Below are 19,619 nucleotides of genomic sequence, written 5' to 3' on the forward strand. Positions count from 1 at the left end.
AATTCTGACAATAGAAACAGTGCTTTATTAGAAATGCCTTTAGTTTAACTTTAAATATTGGATGAGTAGTATTTTTTATTTCCTTTGGTATCTTATTGTGTAGCATTACACCAATGTTAATTATGCTCCTCTGATAGGTGGTGGTTCTGTGATATTTTTTATGTATATTTGATTCCCTTCTGGTACTGTAGTTGTGTACACTTTTGTTCTGTAGCACTTTGCCTGTTTTCAGGAGGTAGTCCCTAGTGAACAAGATAGTTTCATAAATGAATAAACTTGGAACATTTAGAACACCAAGCACAGGAAAATGTGATTTACAGGACTCCATCTTTTTAAGGCCACAAATTATTCTTAAAGCTCTTTTTTGCATTCTAAAAACCTTTACACTGTGAGTTGAGTATCCCCAGAAAATGATCCCATATTGGATTAGTGAGTGGAACTGTGCATAGTATGCCTGCAGTTCTGTTGTTTTGCTTGCTGTAGCCCTTAAAATTCTTAGGCCATAGCACACAGATGATAGTTTTCTACACAAGTTATTTATATGTGTGTCCCACTTTAAGTCCTGCTGAACCCAAAGACCCAAGAATTTTGTGACATTTAACATTTTCTAGGGAATCATTTTTTAATTGGGCTTGAATAGACATTTGATTAGTTGGAGAAATTAAATGAAAATCGACAGTTTTTTCAGTATTTATAATGAGTGTTTTTTGTGAACTACTCAAAGTCTTTTCATATAACTTTCTGCTGTGGACCATAAAGTTTCTGGACTGGATCCAGTGAGCAATATTCTGGTGTCATCAGCAAACAGGATAGTTTTTGTGGGACTCATATTCGACTAAGTTGTTCACATAAATCAAGAAGAGTAGTGGACATAGGATTGAGCCCTGTGGTACATCATATTTTATTGGTAATTCCCTAGAAAGAAAGGAGTAGTTTCTTGTTTTATTCATTTTGTTGAATTCATACTGAAGTGATACTTTCTGCCTGCGGTTTATTAGGTATGAACACAACCAGCTATGTGCTACACCTCTTACTCCTTGTCTTTCTAATTTTTCGATCAGAATGTTATGGTCCAGGACATCGAAGGCTTTTGATAGATCTAGAAAAATACCTGCAGCTAATTTATGTTGCTCAAGGGATTTTAAAATGCAGTCTAATAATTCGAAAATTGCTGTCTGTGTAGATTTAGACTTTCTAAAACCATGTTGTTGTACTGTAAGAGGTGCATATTTATTTATGAAACTTAAAAGCCTGTCGTAGAAGAGTTTTTCTAGAATTTTTGAGAAGGAACTTAACTGTGACACAGGTCGGTAGTTTGATATTTTTTCAGAAGAACATTTTTTTTGCAGTGGTGAAACTTTTGCTATTTTAAAAATATCTGGGAATACACTAGAGGTTGAAAATTTTTGCCAAGGGGTTTGCTATTTGGTGAGCGCATGCTTTTAATATGAAATCAGGTACTTCATCAAGACCACTTGACATTTTATTGCTTAATGATTTAATTTTACTTATAATTTCATTGGGGTTCGTTTCATACACATACATAGAAGCATTGAAGGTCACTGACTTGCTGGAGAAACTTGGGACTGGTCCTTGACAGTGTACTTGAACGAGGTCTTCAGCTAGTGAGGTGAAGTATTCATTGAATTTTTCCACAACTGAATTTGGGTCTGTGACTTTTGAGCCTTCTAGTGTTAATGATACATTCTTTTTCTTTGGCACTGAACTAAAAGTTTCTTTCTTTATAACTCTCCATGTGGATCTCATTTTGTTTGATGAGTTTCTTATCAAATTGTCATTCCACATAATTTTTGCCTCTTTGACTACTCTACCATAGATTCTTTTGTAGGCTTTTGAATAATCTGCGAATTCTTGGATTACTCTATATTCATTACAAGAGTACTGCAGAAATCTGTTTCTCTCACTGGAAATTCTTATGCCTTTAGTTACCCATTGCTTATTATTGTTAGGTTTTACTGTTTTTACTACTTTAGGAAATGCTACATTAAAATAGTGAAGAAAGATGCTCTGAAAACTCATATACATGCTATCAACATTGTTCTGAGTGGCGATGCTTTCCCAGTTTTCCTTCGCCAGTAAGAGATTAAAAATTCTAATGTTATCTTCAGAAAAGGTTCTTTTTTTCAACTACTTTTCCGGAACTGCTACTACTTGTTGGCATTTCTATACACAGCAGCCGTGCCTCATGATCACTATAACCTATGCTCAGTACTCTGCTTGTGAATCTGTAAGTTGTTTCTGAGATGAATATTTGGTCAATAATGGAATTTGTGCAGTCTGTTAATCTTGTTGGACAGTGTATTTTGGGGGTCATATTGAATGTGTTCGTCATATTTATCAATGCATCTCTGCTGCTGCTGTCTTTTGAAAAATCAATATTGAAATCCCCACAAAGCACTATCTTCATATTTAGTGTACTGATCTTGTTCAACAGAACCTCTAGTTTATTCATGAAGACTAACAGGTTTCCATTTGGTGCTCTATATATGTTAATAACTATGAAATTAAGCTCTGGCAGTTTGGTAATGGAAAGTTCAAAGTCTTTTTCAATTGAGTCAATATAATTTTACTGACATCACAGAACTTGATTTGTTCTTTCACAAATATAGCAGAGCCACCATGTTTGGAAAACTATCAGCTAAAATGACTTGCTAATATATATTCTGAGATTGAGGTTAATTTTACTTCGTCATTTTGTAGCCAATGTTCAGTAATGCAAATTATGTCTATGTTTAGCACATACTGGAATAGTGCTTGCAACATGGAAATTTTATTTGTGAGTGAACGTTATGGTGTAATATAGCAAAATATGGGTACTTAGTAACTTTGGTTGAAACGGTTTCTGATTCTTTATCTAATGGCATTTCTAATACAGCACTTACACTAAAAAATTTTCTGTATGTTTCTTGTGTGTGGCTTCTGTTCGCTGGTGGTAATCAGCAGGTGAGTTAACTTCAGGAGCTTTTATAAGTTTTGCTTCATCCACATCTGTCCTCTTCGGTTTAAACCATTTCGTAATTTTCGTTTGGCTGACGACTTGATTGATTGTTTCTTGCCTAATCAGTTTAAACGACTTGGTAATTTGCGTTTGGCTGATGGCACAGCTTGGAACTCGTATAAAGCACTACTTAATCTCCGTTTGTTTGTCACTTATACTTTTTCTTCACTCTTCTTCGAAATGCGAGTACATATTTTTTCGGCTAGTAATTTCTTTCCTGGCGTATTTAAATGAAGTCCATGGACTGTATGGAACCTTCACACCAATCTGTTTATGTCTACAATATCGACATTCTTAAAGTTAGTGCATACTTCCTTAATAGCTTAAAGGCATAACTCATCAGCAGTAACAATGTTACACATAATGTGCAATGTGCAGATGATAAAGCAAAACTTGTTGATAATCACCCATTTGAATTTGAACATGTAGGACTCTTACACCAGAAGTCTGAACCTTGCCTGCTGAATGCAAACGTAGCACAAATGTTAAATGGTCACAGTTCATTAAGTTTATCAATTATTCAGACTTCCTGAATATGGAAAACCATTCACACCAAAACAGTCTTTCTTGAAAAAAGCAATTTTTTGTGATGTAATTTGACAGATGGCAGTTACATCATGTAGGATAACAAGGTTTTGAGTTACTTTCACTAACAACCTCTGTTAAGACCAAAATGAACAATGTCTCAAACATTAGACCACTGTCAACTTTTAACTTTTTATAGTACTTAAACAACTTCTTATGATTCAAGATGCAAAATTCAGTATGCAACTAAGACAAACAGCAGAACGTAAGAAAGTGACATTTGATAACTACACTCATAGCAACCTATAAGTTTTGTTACTCTGTGGTGTTAACTGTGTTGTACAAATTTTTATCATGAGTAAAATCAAAGAAATGTTATTCTTACCAACCTGAAAGCAGTTATGTGCTCAACATGTGCCAGACTGATCAAGGCATGACCAAATAGGAAAGTATTTGCACTTTTATTCTTCTCATAAAATACATTACAGATCAGCTGATCTGTATTGTACAGGAGATACATCAATATTTGGGTTATGATATATAACTGTTACATAATTTTCCCAGAGTAATCTCATCAGTACAGGTTTATGCTCAACACAGTAACATAAGTAAGTTTTTTTCCTCAAGCACTTATTACCTATATTTTTTCTCCAAGTATTATTTGGTACACACAGTATTATACATAACACTGATATTAAATAGTGACACTGTTCAAATGATCATTAATGAATTCCTCAACTTAGTAGCAGCATTTTTCCACCAAGCGATTCCAAATGATTGGAAAAGAGCACAGGTAGTCCCAGTCTTCAAGAAGGGTCGTCGAGCAGATGCGCAAAACTATAGACCTATCTCTCTGACGTCGATCTGTTGTAGAATTTTAGAACATGTCTTTTGCTCGAGTATCATGTCGTTTTTGGAAACTCAGAATCTACTATGTAGGAATCAACATGGATTCCGGAAACAGCGATCGTGTGAAACCCAACTCGCTTCATTTGTTCATGAGACCCAGAAAATATTAGATACAGGCTCCCAGGTAGATGCCATTTTCCTTGACTTCCGGAAGGCGTTCGATACAGTTCCGCACTGTCGCCTGATAAACAAAGTAAGAGCCTACGGAATATCAGACCAGCTGTGTGGCTGGATTGAAGAGTTTTTAGCAAACAGAACACAGCATGTTGTTCTCAATGGAGAGACATCTACAGACGTTAAAGTTACCTCTGGCGTGCCACAGGGGAGTGTTATGGGACCATTGCTTTTCACAATATATATAAATGACCTAGTAGATAGTGTCGGAAGTTCCATGCGGCTTTTCGCGGATGATGCTGTAGTATACAGAGAAGTTGCAGCATTAGAAAATTGCAGCGGATAGGCACTTGGTGCAGGGAGTGGCAACTGACCCTTAACATAGACAAATGTAATGTATTGCGAATACATAGAAAGAAGGATCCTTTATTGTATGATTATATGATAGCGGAACAAACACTGGTAGCAGTTACTTCTGTAAAATATCTGGGAGTATGCGTGCGGAACGATTTGAAGTGGAATGATCATATAAAATTAATTGTTGGTAAGGCGGGTACCAGGTTGAGATTCATTGGGAGAGTCCTTAGAAAATGTAGTCCATCAACAAAGGAGGTGGCTTACAAAACACTCGTTCGACCTATACTTGAGTATTGCTCATCAGTGTGGGATCCGTACCAGATCGGGTCGACGGAGGAGATAGAGAAGATCCAAAGAAGAGCGGCGCGTTTCGTCACAGGGTTATTTGGTAACCGTGATAGCGTTACGGAGATGTTTAACAAACTCAAGTGGCAGACCCTGCAAGAGAGGCGCTCTGCATCGCGGTGTAGCTTGCTCGCCAGGTTTCGAGAGGGTGCGTTTCTGGATGAGGTATCGAATATATTGCTTCCCCCTACTTATACCTCCCGAGGAGATCACGAATGTAAAATTAGAGAGATTAGAGCGCGCACCATACGCGACTGGAACAGGAAAGGGAGATAATGACAGTGGCACGTAAAGTGCCCTCCGCCACACACCGTTGGGTGGCTTGCGGAGTATAAATGTAGATGTAGATGTAGTTTTCACATCAAGGAACTTATCTCCATGCTCAGTAGATCTTTAACATCGAGTTTATTGTAGAATTTCATTCCCATGCACTTGGGTGTCTGCTAGTGGAATTTTAAGTGATTTGTTGGAAGCATGAAATTTGTTATATCTAGTGTTGTACATACACAGGTCAGAACGAACATGACCAAGCTACCATCGATATAAATTTCTCCAGGCAATAGCAGTGATACCTTGTCCAGCTCAGTCCCCAACAAGCAGTCTTTCCTTCTCATGCTGTTCTATAAATCTCCCTGATTTGGTGTTCTGGGCAACTTTCCTGTAACTCTGTTTCCTGAACCTTGCTAGACCTTCTACATCCTTCTTTTTCTTTATTTTCTCCTTCAAGCCTTCTGCCAAGAGGGGCCACTGGCTCTGAAAGCCTGCTCATTTCTGTAAGTTTTGTGTGTTTCTCCTGCCAGCACTTTGTGAGTAGATTTTTATCTGTCCAGTTATATTAGTATATAGCGTGTATTACAATACGTAACAATATTTTTCTAACACACTACCTCAATACAAAGTTGTCTTTAAAATTTTTTGGCAGTGCTGCTAGTAAATGCTCAAAAGTGAATAAACAAATAAATAAAAAATAAAAAATAAATAAAAGAATAAATAAATACTGCTTCTGTATTGTAACTTTAATCTGTGAGTTTCAGGATATCAAGAGAGAAAAGTGCAAATTTGGTTTCCCATTATAGATATTTTCAGAATGCAAGTTGGTTACCACTGAAATGGTGTTTGGTCACGAGTAATAGTTACTTTTCTGGGACAGGTTTCATTAAGAAATAAATACTGAGAATCAGTATTAGTGGTTGTAGTCCTGTGAACAGGCCTCTGGAACATGTTTTTAACTCTCGCCACAAATAATTAGTACTCTAAGCTTAGGGTGTAAAAAAAAAAAGATTCCAAAGTTAAAAATTCAATTTTTAAATGATTAATGTAGTGTTGTAGGATGATACTGAAAGTTCATTGCTGTTTTTTTTACTTTAATGAAATATGTACTGGACTGCCAGAAGGTGTTAATTTTCTAAAAGTTTTGAAATTTTGCCTCATGAATATAACTTGTCATTTTGCCTAGATTATTATTTTGGAACACCATCTTTTTTCAGCAACTGCTTACTGCACTGACAAATTAACATTAGCTTAAGTGTTTGAAATTAGTGAAAATTTAATGGAATTTTTTTTCTTTCTACCTTTATATGAACACTAAAGTTAACATATTTTAAGCTGTAGGAAGGATCTGAGCGTATTACTTTTTATTTTTGGTGATGTGGTTGTTGTTGTTATAGACTGAAATATTTTACAGGTATCATCTGTACTTAAAAGTTTACATGATGCTGATAACACCACACATATTGTCCCACAACTGATATCTTCAGGAGTGGAATATCCAGTGTGTTACTTCAGTACAGCAAACAGGAACATCCAACCATTGTGTAAAGTCCTATGCAAAACAGCTGGATTTCAGTTGTGTGAGAGGTAATAACTTTCTCATAGCAGGAAGCTTAAATGTATTGGTATTGTATATTCTTCACTAAGTGCTGACCTAATGTAACTGTTAGCCAGTAAGTAGTGTATACTTAGCGGAAGGAAAATAGTTGTTACTGCATCTGATGGTTTACAGAAATGGTCTTGCTGGTGAAATCCAATCAGATTAAAAGTACAAATAATATTGAAATCTTATTAAAACACAGAAGGGTTTGGGAAGAATGTATGTATGTATAATGGTTCAATGACAAGTGCTTGCCAGCTAACAAAGTAGTGAAACTGGATAGATAAATCTAATCATCAAGCAATGGCAGTATAACAGATATATAAAGGTATTTAAATTTGCAAGCTTTGAGCTGGTGACTCCTCTTGGCAGAATGATTGAAGGAGAAGGAAGAGGTGTGGAGGAAAATGGCTGGAGAGATTTAGGAAATGAGGTAGAGTTAAGAAAAGTTGACCAGAACTTATCATGTGGAATGATAAGGGAAGACTGACTGTTGGGGACTGCACTGGACAAGATTTGAAAACCTGAGAGCTTAAAGGTGGAATATAGTATAATAAGACAGATTACTACCGAAGATTTAATAAGAGTGGAAAGATAAGTGCATTGTATTTGGTTGAGGTGGGTGGGGGAAAGGGGGAAATAGATGGTCAGAAAATGAAAGATACAGGAAACTAAAAGGGTGTGAAGAAAGCAACAGCTCCTATAAATAAATGCTGAGACCAAGGAAATTAACATAAATTAAGACCAGTTGGGTGGCAAGAAAGGACAACACCTTGTAATGCCAGTTCTCACCTGCAGAGTTCTGAAAAACTGGTGTATGGGGGAAGAATCCAGTTGGCACATGCTGTGAAACATGACTGCATGTTGTAGAGCATGCACTGCAACAAGATACTTCATATTGCCAGTGTACATCCTCTACACAGCCACTCATCCTAACTGATAAATTGGAGGCTGATGTAAAAGGTGGAATAGTGTTGCATATGACATGTCATTCCACAGGTCGCTCTACCTTTGATAGAACACGTTTTGCCAGTTAAAAGGCTGGTGGAGTGTGGATAGGGCAAGTCTTACATTGGGAAAAGTCACAGGGGGTAGGACTAGAGAAGCAGTTATGTGTTGCCCTAGCAACCAAACATAACACAAGGGGTTTACTCTGAGACATTGGAATATGTTAAAGTATCCAGTGAAGCAAAAGTTGAATGAAAAACAGTGAAGACATGAAAAATTCAAAAACTATCGAACAGCAAAGATGATTTCAACACATTTGTCTAAGAAGAAATTTGTGTAAAACACTTCAACCAAGATGATCTAATGTGGGGAGTAAACAGCTCTCGCACACATGGTGCGGACGCAGATGCCGAAACCAACATACATCTGACACCTCCCCCTGCGGGTCCGGGGTAAGAATAGGCCCAAAGTATTCCTGCCTGTCGTAAGAGGCGACTAAAAGGAGTTTCAACCGTTTCGGCCTTCCATGTGATGGTCCCCTTTGGGGTTTGACCTCCATTTTTCAAAATTCTACAGAAGTAGGAGCCTTTTGGGGAAGGACGTCTTACGTGGTGTACCACTGGTCCTCAGCGCACTAAGACCTTGGCACTCAGCATTGTACTGGCGTTGTAACCATACCCACTATTCCTCAAATTGGGCCTAAACGCCTGATGGGTTGTACAAGTTACGCCCATAGTGCGTCCCCATCTGCACCTACAATCCTGATGGACTTTCCATGGCACCCGAAATCCAGCACGGTAGCCAGCCCGTTGTGGTGGGGTCGTCATGTACCCTCTAGGTTGTAGCCCCCTGACAACACAGGGATCGTACTGCCGATACCTGAGCTGCAACCTCCCCACGTCGGCCAAGGAGTAGATGCCAGTCACCTTGGGGCATCAGGACTCTCGGCAACGGTCATCCTGCCAGGTGGCCCTTGCTGAGGCTGGGTGGCGCCCGTGGGGAGAGCCCCTGGTCGGAGTGGGTGGTATCAGGGCGGACATTTTGCAGATGAAACGTCAACACGTATCAGGTCGCTCTGCGGCAGAGTCTTTCAAAAGGAAAGGTACTGTCTCTAGTTCTGGTTCTCCTGCCCTTTCCTCCTTGGCCACTCCCTGGGAGGAGGGACAGGCCCGCTGGATTGGGGCGAAGTACTTCCCCCACTATTTGGTCTGTTTTCGAACCAATGGGGGGACGTTCGCCACCTCCAAGCCCATGTTCTTTGTTCAGCACATTGAAGACATCTTCGGGGAAATCGAGGCTCTCAGTAAGATGCGTTCGGGGTCCGTTCTTATAAAGACCACCTCCGCCACACAGTCGGCAGCGCTCCAGGCGTGCGACCGCCTCGGGGACATCCCAGTGTCCATTGTCCCGCATCTGGCACTAAATAGGACGCAGGGGGTTATTTTCCATCGGGACCTCCTGCTGCAATCTGATGAGGAGCTCAGGGCCAACCTGGAGCGCCGAGGCATGCATTTCGTCCGGCGAGTCCAGCGCGGCCCCAAAGACCGTCGCATCAACACCGGGGCCTTTATCCTCGAATTCGAGGGGGACTTTCTCCCGGAGAAGGTAAAGGTGATGTGCTACCGGTGCGACGTGCGACCTTACGTCCCGCCTCCTATGCGCTGCTTTTGCTGTTTGCGCTTTGGGCACATGTCGTCACGGTGTGAGGCTGAGCCCCTTTGTGGCGATTGTGGACGTCCTCTTCGTGAGGAACATACATGCACCCCACCACCTAGGTGCGTTAATTGTCCTGGCATCCACTCGCCTAGATCCTCACTGCCCCGCATATCAGAAGGAGAAGAAGATACAAGAACTCAAAACTTTGGATCGTCTCTCTTATTCTGAGGCCAGGAAGAAGTATGACCGCCTCCATCCCGTGCCGTTGACCACTTCGTTTGCCTCAGTTGCGTCCACTCCTTCTGCGGTATCCTCACCCCTATCCTATCCCCCCTCCGCCTCCTCCTCCCATCCGGGGTCTCTGCCTCCGCCTCCCAAATCCCTTCCTTCCAAATCCTCCTCCCCCTCCGCCTCCCAAATCCCTCCCTTCCAAATCCTCCTCCCCCGTGGCCCCCACCCCCTCTGCCCCAGGGGCCACCCCTCCTCCTCCTCCTCCTCCTCCTCCTCCTCCTCCTCCCCCTCCCCCTCCCCCCCGCCACCTGAGAAGCGATCCTCTTCTCAGGCGTCCATCGGGGAAACGTTCGCGACCCCAGCTTCCGAGGTCCGGCGTTCCAAAACGGACCCCGCGCGTGAGGACCACCTTCGGGTCCAGCCCACCATCCCTGTGCCTCCTCGGACTTCCAAGAAGGCCTCAAAGAAGTCTCTCTCCCCCTCTCCACCCCGGCGCATTTTGTCTGACGCTCCACCCGTGAGTCGCTGCTCCCGGCCGTCCTCAGTTCGCCAGGACGCTCTGCTGCCAGGCGCTCAGCTGGCCTCTCGTCGGCAAATGATGTTGCCCCTCCTACACCACCAGGGACAGCGGCCGCAGCTGGTGATGACTCGATGGAACAGGATCTGCCTCCCGCCGGTTGTAGCGTTGTTCCCTCGAAACCTGGCCCTCTGCGGCCATCGAGGTGACCAGCTCTTCCCCCGTCTCTTTCCCCCTCTTCTTTGACTAGCGATGGCCTTGTTACATTGTAACATGAGAGGTATTCGCTCTAATTGGGAGGAATTACAACTGCTCCTCCGCCTGCACTGTCCGCTCATCCTTGGTCTCCAGGAAACCAAGTTGCGCCTGACTGACCGTATTGCCTTTACCCACTATACCTCGGAGCGGTATGACCTCACCCCTGTGGACGGTATCCCAGCTCATGGTCGGGTCATGTTGCTAGTTCGGGATGATGTCTGTTACCATCCCATACCATTGACCACCCCACTCCAAGCAATAGCTGTCCGTATTACTCTTTCTGCTTTTACTTTTTCCGTTTGTACCATCTACACTCCATCGTCATCCGCAGTTAGTCGGGTTGACATGATGCACCTGATTGTTCAGCTTCCTCCGCCGTATTTATTGTTCGGGGACTTCAATGCTCATCATCCCCTTTGGGGCTCTCCTGCATCCTGTCAAAGAGGCTCACTCTTGGCGGATGTCTTCAACCATCTCAATCTTGTCTGTCTCAATCCTGGCACCCCAACTTTCCTCTCGGACTCTACTCATACCTACTCCCACTTGGACCTCTAGATCTGTTCTACCACTCTTGCCCGTTGGTTCGAGTGGTATGTCCTTTCTGACACCTATTCAAGCGACCACTTCCCCTGTGTCGTTCGCCCCCTGCACCACACCAAATCCCCACGTCCTTCTAGCTGGAACATACCAAAAGCCGACTGGGGTCTTTACTCCTCCCTGGCAACCTTTCCGGACCACGATTTTCTCAGTTGTGACAGTCAGGTCGAATACCTCACGGCTGTTATCATCAATGCTGCCGAACGTTCCATTCCTCGTACTGCCTCTTCTTCACGTCGCGTTTCTGTCCCCTGGTGGAATGAGGCTTGTAGAGACGCTATCCGTGCTAGACGAAGTGCTTTACGCACCTTTCGCCGCCATCCTACGTTGGCGAATTGTATTGGATACAAACGACGCTGAGTGCGTTGCCATAGTCATCAAAGACAGCAAAAAAGCTTGGTGGGCCTCTTTCACCAGCTCCTTTAACAGTTTTACTCCCTATTCTGTCGTCTGGGATAGCCTGCGCCGGCTGTCGGGCATTAAGGCCCACTCCTCGGTACCTGGCCTGACCTCAGGTAATGAGGTCCTTGTTGATCCTGTAGATATCTCCAACGCCTTCGGCCGGTTTTTCGCGGAGGTTTCAAGCTCCACCCATTACCATCCTGCCTTCCTTCCCAGGAAAGAGGCAGAAGAGGCTCGGCGACCTTCCTTCCACTCGCTGAATCTGGAAAATTATAATGCCCCCTTTACTATGTGGGAACTCGAACATGCACTTGCACTGTCCCAGTCCTCTGCTCCGGGGCCAGATGCCATTCACATTCAGATGCTGGCACACCTTTCTCCGGCAGGCAAAAGCTTCCTTCTTCGTACCTACAATTGCGTCTGGACCGAAGGTCAGGTCCCCATGCGTTGGCGTGATGCCGTCGTTGTTCCTATACCCAAACCCGGGAAGGATAGACACCTTCCTTCTAGTTACCGCCCCATTTCTCTTACAAGCTGTGTCTGTAAGGTGATAGAGCGCATGGTTAATTCTCGGTTAATCTGGATTCTTGAATCTCAACGGCTACTCACCAATGTCCAATGCGGCTTTCGTCGCCGCTGCTCCGCTGTTGACCACCTTGTGACCTTGTCAACATTCATCATGAACAACTTTTTGTGAAGGCGCCAAACGGTAGCCGTGTTCTTCGATTTGGAGAAGGCTTATGATACCTGTTGGAGAGGAGGTATCCTCCGCACTATGCACAAGTGGGGCCTACGCGGTCGCCTGCCCCTTTTTATTGATTCCTTTTTAACGGATCGAAAGTTTAGGGTACGTGTGGGTTCCATATTGTCAGACGTCTTCCTCCAGGAGAACGTAGCCCTTTTTGCCATCGCGATCAATCCAATTATGGATTGCATTCCACCTAATGTCTCAGGCTCTCTCTTTGTCGATGACTTTGTGATCTACTGCAGTGCCCAGAGAACATGCCTCCTGGAGTGCTGCCTTCAGCGTTGTCTAGACAGCCTATACTCATGGAGCGTGGCAAATGGCTTCCGGTTCTCTGAAGAGAAGACGGTTTGTATCAACTTTTGGCGATATAAAGCGTTCCTTCCGCCATCCTTACATTTCGGTCCCATTGTTCTCCCATTCGTGGAAACAACTAAGTTTCTAGGGCTCACGTTGGACAGGAAACTGTGTTGGTCTCCGCATGTCTCTTATTTGGCGGCCCGTTGTACACGTTCCCTTAATGTCCTCAGAGTTCTTAGTGGTTCATCTTGGGGAGCGGATCGCACTGTCCTGCTTCGCTTGTATCGGTCCATAGTCCGATCGAAGCTGGATTATGGGAGCTTCGTCTACTAGTCTGCTCGGCCATCCCTCTTACGCCGTCTCAACTCCATCCACCATAGGGGGTTACGTCTTGCAACCGGAGCCTTCTACACTAGTCCTGTCGAGAGTCTCTTTATGCTGAAGCTGCCGAATTACCATTGACCTACCGGCGCGACGTACTGCTGTGTCGGTATGCCTGCCGGCTGTTGTCTATGCCCGACCACCCCTCTTACCAGTCCTTCTTCACCGATTCTCTCGACCGTCAGTACAGGTTGTATGTGTCTGCCCTGCTGCCCCCCGCAGTCCGCTTCCGTCGCCTGCTTCGACAATTGGATTTCACCCTCCCTACCACCTTCAGAGAGAGTGAGAGCCCGACACCACCTTGGCTCCAGGCTCCAGTTCATATTTATCTCGACCTCAGCTCACTCCCAAAGGAGGGTACTCAGGCTGCAGTGTATTGCTCACAGTTTGTCGAACTTCGTGCTCGACTTGCTGGTCACACCTTTATTTACACCAATGGCTCCAAAACTGACGATGGTGTCGGCTGTGCCTTTGTTGTCGGGGCCGCCACCTTTAAATACCGGCTCCTCGACCAATGTTCCAGCTTTACGGCCGAGCTTTTTGCTCTCCATCAGGCCGTTCAGTATGCCCGCCGCCACCGCCATTCATCGTATGTACTCTGCTCTGACTCACTCAGTGCTCTTCAGAGCCTTGCAGCTCCTTATCCGGTCCGTCCCTTGGTTCAACAGATACAGCAGTCCCTCCATTCTTTCGCTGATAATGGTTCTCCTGTCCGCTTTCTGTGGGTTCCCGGACATGTAGGAGTGCCTGGGAATGAGGCTTTGGATGCTGCGGCCAAGGCTGCAGTAGTCCTGCCTCGGCCAGCCTCCCATTGTGTCCTGTCATCTGACATTCGTGGGGATGTTTGTAAGAGGCTTGTGTTGTTGTGGTGGGATGCTTGGTCATCCCTCCAAGGAAACAAGCTCCGGGCAGTAAAACCGCTCCCAACTGCTTGGACAACCTCCTCCCGACCATCTCGGCGAGAGGAGGTCCTTCTGACCAGGTTGCGGATTGGGCATTGCCGGTTTAGCCACCGATACCTGCTCTCCGGTGACCCAGCCCCGCAGTGCCCTTGTGGTCATGCAATAACAGTGCGCCATGTTTTATTGTCGTGTCCCCGCTTTAGTCAATCTCGTGTTGTCCTGTCCCTGCCATCTACTTTACTGGATATTTTAGCTGATGACGCTCGAGCAGGTGCTTGTGTTCTGCGTTTTATAACTTTGACTGGCTTGTCCAAAGACATCTTTTTACTTACTTTATCTGCATCTTTGTCAAGCCTTTCTGGTGTCCCCCCTCCCCTTGAGTTTTACTAGATTCCCTGTGCTCTAATAACTGTGACTGGGCACTAATGACCTCAGTAGTTGAGCGCCCTTAAACCCAACAACAAAAAAAAAAACCTCTGACACCAGCTGTTGTTCACCAGTGCTGACCTGCCTCTACATCTGCTCACCTACGCAACAAAACTTCTACGGTGGGTGAGTGTGAAACAAAACTTCATTACTTTAGTACGAAGTGGTACATGCTGTTGAGTGAACTTTCATTGTGTAATTATAGTATTTAAAGTTTTAAATGCTTACTAGAGCTAAAGCATATAATAACATGGACGATATACAAGAAGTTGAGGACACTCAAGAACCAGCTATGGCTATGAGAGTTAGTAAAGAAACACCTGACTGGGCTGAGTCTGTAAAATTAATCAAAGCTTAGAGTGCAATTCTAAGTTCTCAATTCTCAGTTCTCAATTAAATACCTAGAGTGAAGCTTTAAATGCTCAGTCTTAAATTAAAATCATTATACTCACAATTAAATATCCAGACTGAAGTTTCGAATGCCCAGAGCGAAACTTTAAATAATCAAGCAACAAATCTAGGTTTGTTAAATGCTAAAGTCGACTCACAAAGCAAAGAATTTAGTAATCTGTGCGAAGGCATGGGTGCTCTTAAGACTGAATTTGATGCCTTAAATACTAGAGTAGAGAATTTAAAAATAAATTTAAAGAATGAATTTACTAATCCTTGACCATTCATGTAAATCAAATTTTTACTGACCTTAGAAACAGAATGACAATTTCCAAGTTTTATCAAAAATGTTAGAATTTAACTTCGAGGACAGATGTAATACCGCCTGTCATTAGAATAGGCCCAAGGCATTCCTGCCTGTTGTAAGAGGTGACTAACATGAGTCACATGTTTCAGCCTTATGTGATGGTCCCCTATACGATTTGACCTCCATTCTCCAAAATTTGGCCAAAGAGTAGGCCAGTTGGGGAAGGGCGCCTTACGTGGGGCATTGTGACCATCATACATTGAGATCTTTAGCCCACTTTCTCGTCATCACATTGCAGTCCCACCCATTCTCCATCTCTTCGGTGAGGACACCTTCCTGGGTGTGTTTTCCACCAAGCACTATGCAGTGTCACTTTCTGCATCGACGATGACCATGGACTACTTTGCACCTGATATCCAGCACAGTAGCCACCAGTCTGTTGTGGTGTGGTCACCATGTACCCAATTGGTGGTAGCCCCCTGACCACACAGGGAGCTTTCTGCTGATACCAGTGCCATTAACTCCCCATATATGCCAAAAGATAGATGCCCAACCCCCTGGGGCATTGGAACTCCTGGCAATGGCCATCCTGCCAGGTAGCCTTGGCTGCGGCTGAGTGGGTGGCATCAAGGAGGATGACACAATGAAGTGTAGTCCATCATCTCTTGCTTGTGGTGAAACACGAGCAGTCCCTAAGCATTCACAAGCTCAATTCAATGCACAGAAGTTTGACCCCAAATCATTCCCCTCCCTGGCCACACCATGGGCGGAACATCAGGCTAAAGAGGGCAACGGATATTATTCGCCCTGGTACCTTGTATGTTTGAGAGCTAATGGGGAATCCTTTATGACAATGAAGCCTCAGTTTTTTTTTTTTTTTTGTTGAGCATTCAGAGGACAAGTTTGGGGAGGTGGAGGGCTTGTCCAAAATGAGATCTGGGTCACTTTATCAAAACAGCACCATCTGCCCAGTCACGGGTGTTACTTCTGGCAAGCTGGGGGATGTTTCTGTAACCACTGTACGAGCTTAAATATGGTCCAGGGTATCATATTTCACAGGGACCTACTTTTGTAGTCTGACAAAGAGCTGCACAACAATTTAGAGCAGTGAGGTGTACATATCTTCCAGATTTTCCACTAGGGTCTGAGGGATAATCAGGTTGCCACTGATGCCTTCATCTTGGCCTTTGAGGGTGATACATTGCCCGAGGTGACCAAGGTTATGGTCTACTGGTGTGATGTAAAGCCCTATATCCCTCCCCCAATGTGGTGCTTTGAGTTCTGGAAGTTCAGCCATATGTCTTCCAGCTGTACTTCCAGCATTTCATTTCCAGATTGCGGACGCCCATCGAATCCCAATACTCCATGTGCCCCGCCTCCCATCTGTCAACTGCGGAGAGCACCATTTGACTTGCTCGCCAGACTGCAGGATTCTCCAGAAAGAAAGGAAAATCATGGAGTAAAATACCTTGGACCAACTGACCTACACTGAGGGTAAGAGAAAATTTCAACATTTGCATCTTGTGCATATGACATCATCTTACACTGCCGCAACAGCAACAGTTCTGGCACCATCAGGTCCATGAACCCCAGTCACCTCTCAGCCGGAAGACTATGCCTGCCCCATTGATAATGGGGGGGGGGGCATTCCCCCCACTGTTGGGGAGCAACATCCTCCCCCCGTCCCCCCAACCATGTGGGACATATGTCCCCACTTCTAAGCCAGAGAAGTGTAAGTCTTCTTTGGCTTCTCTCGCCAGGAAGGGGTCCCTTGAGTCACTCCCTTCCCATGTTTCTGCTAGTGGGAAAAATAACACCCGCCAGTGGCTGAAGAGCCCAAAAGCAGCTGGTCATAGAGCTTCATGCTCATCCTCAGTCCCGGAGACTGAGCCAGTGAAGTCTTCCCAGCCAGGGAAACCCAAGGAACGGCGAGAGATATCCAAAAAGAAAACCCCTAAGACCAAGGAAATTGCAGTGGTACCCACACCACCGCTACCTACAAGCTCTGTGTCTGGGGATGGGGGTGGAGATTCTAGCATCTGCTGAGGACCTATATCTTGCCAGACCCTCAGACACTATTGATGTAGACTGCTCAGGCAGTAAGTCAGTGGCAGCAGGTGACTCTGAGGCATAAACTACCTCATTGAATTTTCCATGCCTTCCCAGTCGCATGATCACCTCATCCTCTAGTGGAATTGCGATGGTTTTTTCTGCCACCTGGCTGATCTACAGTAACTGTTAAATTTTATACCTGCTATCTGCATTGCCCTCCAGGAAACCTGGTTCCCAGCAATGTGGACCCCTATCCTCCACAGCTATAAGGGATATTACAGGAAATGTAGCGACTATAATAGTGTCAGGTGGAGTTTGCATTTATGTTCTAAACTCAGTCTGTAGTGAACATGTGCCACCTTCACACCCCTCTAGAAGCTGTGGCTGTCAGAATAAGGATGACACAGAAAATAACTGTCTGCAATGTGTATCTTTCTCCAGATGGTGCAGTACCCCTGAATGTATTAGCTGCACTGATTGATCCACTCCCTAAGCCTTTCCTACTTCTGGGAGATTTCAACACCCATAACCCCTTGTGAGGTGGCACTGTGCTTACTGACAGAGGCAGAGATGTCGAAACTTTGTCTCAGTTAGAACTCTGCCTCTTAAATACTGGGGCCGCCACACATTTCAGTGTGGCTCATGGTAGTTACTCGGCCATTGATTTATCAATTTGCAGCCCAAGACTTCTCCCGTCTATTCACTGGAGAGCACATGATGACCTATGTGGTAGTGACCACTTCCCCATCTTCCTGTCACTGCCCCAACATCAGGCCCATGGATGCCTACCCAGATGGCCTTTAAACAAGGTGGACTGGGAAACTATCACCTCTGCTGTCACTGCTGAATCTCCCCCACATGGTAACATCGATGTGATGGTTGAGCAGGTGACAACAATTGTCTGCTGCATAGAACAAGATCCCTCACTCTTTAGGATGCCTGAGACATAAGACAGTCCCTTGGTGGTCGCCGGAAGTCGCTGAAGCAATTAACGAACATCGGCAAGCTCTACAATGGCATAAGTGGCACCCTTCCCTGGAGCACCTCATGGCCTTTAAACGGCTCCATGCCCATGTTCACCAGCTTATAAAATGACAGAAGTAGGAGTGTTGGGAGAGGCAAGTGTTGCCCATTGGGTGTCATATGTCACTTTCTCAAGTCTGGGCAAAGATCAGACGTGTTTTTGGATACCAGACATAAACAGGTGTTCCTGGTGTTACCATAAATGGCGTGCTCTCTACCGACACAAACAAGATTGCCAAGCACTCTGCTGAGCACTTTCCTCTGGCCTCTGTGTCAGAGAATTACCTCCCAGCTTTTTGCACTCTCAAACAGTGGCTGGAAGGGAACATCTTCTCATTCACTACACGCCACAGTGAATCCTACAACACCCCTGCCATTGCACATTGACCGACAAAACTCCTGGGCCTGATTGTATCCACAGCCAGATGATAAAACACCTCTCATCTGACTACAAGCAACATCTCCTTGTCATCTTCAACCGGATCTGGTGTGATAGCATCTTTCCATCACAATGGCAGGAGAGCACCATCATTCCGGTGCTCAGACCCAGTAAAAATCCGTTTGATGTGGATAGCTGTTAGCCCATCAGCCTCATAAATGTGCTTTGTATGCTGCTGGAACATACGGTATGTCGGCAGTTGGGTTGGGTCCTGAAGTCGCGTGGTCTTCTGGCTCCATGTCAGGGCAGCTTCTGCCAGGGTCACTCTAGCACTGATAATCTTGTGTCCCTTGAGTCTGCCATCTGAACAGCCCTTTCCAGACAGCAACACCTGGTTGCCATCTTTTTTGACTTACATAAAGCATACAACACGATCTGGCTACATCATATCCTTGCCACATTGTATGAGTGGGGTCTCCAGAGCCCGCTCTAGATTTTTATCCAAAAGTTCCTGTCGCTCCATACTTTCTGTGTCGAAGTTGGTGCCTCCCATAGTTCCATCCATATCCAGGAGAATAGTCCCGCAGGTATCTGTATCGAGCCTCTCTCTATTTTTAGTGGCCATTAAGTGTAGCAGCAGCTATCTGGACCTCCGTATCACATTCTCTGTATGCAGATGACTTCTGCATTTTGTACTGCTGCTCCAGTACTGGTGTTGCTGAATGTCACCTAGAGGGAGCCATCCACAAGACGCAGTCATCGGCTGTAGCCCACGGCTTCCAGTTTTCAACCGCAGTCGTGTGTCATGCACTTCTGTCAGTGTTGTACCATTCATCTGGACCCAGAACTTTACCTTCATGATGATCCACTCACTGTGGTGGAAACATATTAATTCTTAGGACTGATTTTCAACCCTCGATTGATTTGGCTTCCTCATCTTTGTCAGCTTAAGCAGAAGTGCTGACA

At 44.7% G+C, this 19,619-nt stretch overlaps 1 protein-coding gene across 2 annotated transcripts in view; it reads left to right on the top strand.

The window, feature by feature from the left end:
* LOC126162696 (uncharacterized) overlaps positions 1-19,619 on the top strand; it is a 173,419-nt gene that overhangs the window by 46,485 nt on the left and 107,315 nt on the right. For both annotated transcript variants that reach the window (XM_049919353.1, XM_049919359.1), the window contains exon 2: positions 6,954-7,126. In XM_049919353.1, coding sequence (XP_049775310.1) covers positions 6,954-7,126 — 173 coding nt within the window. The remainder of the gene's footprint in view (positions 1-6,953; positions 7,127-19,619) is intronic.

This window comes from Schistocerca cancellata, chromosome 1 (assembly GCF_023864275.1).
Source record: "Schistocerca cancellata isolate TAMUIC-IGC-003103 chromosome 1, iqSchCanc2.1, whole genome shotgun sequence".
NCBI lineage: Eukaryota > Metazoa > Arthropoda > Insecta > Orthoptera > Acrididae > Schistocerca > Schistocerca cancellata.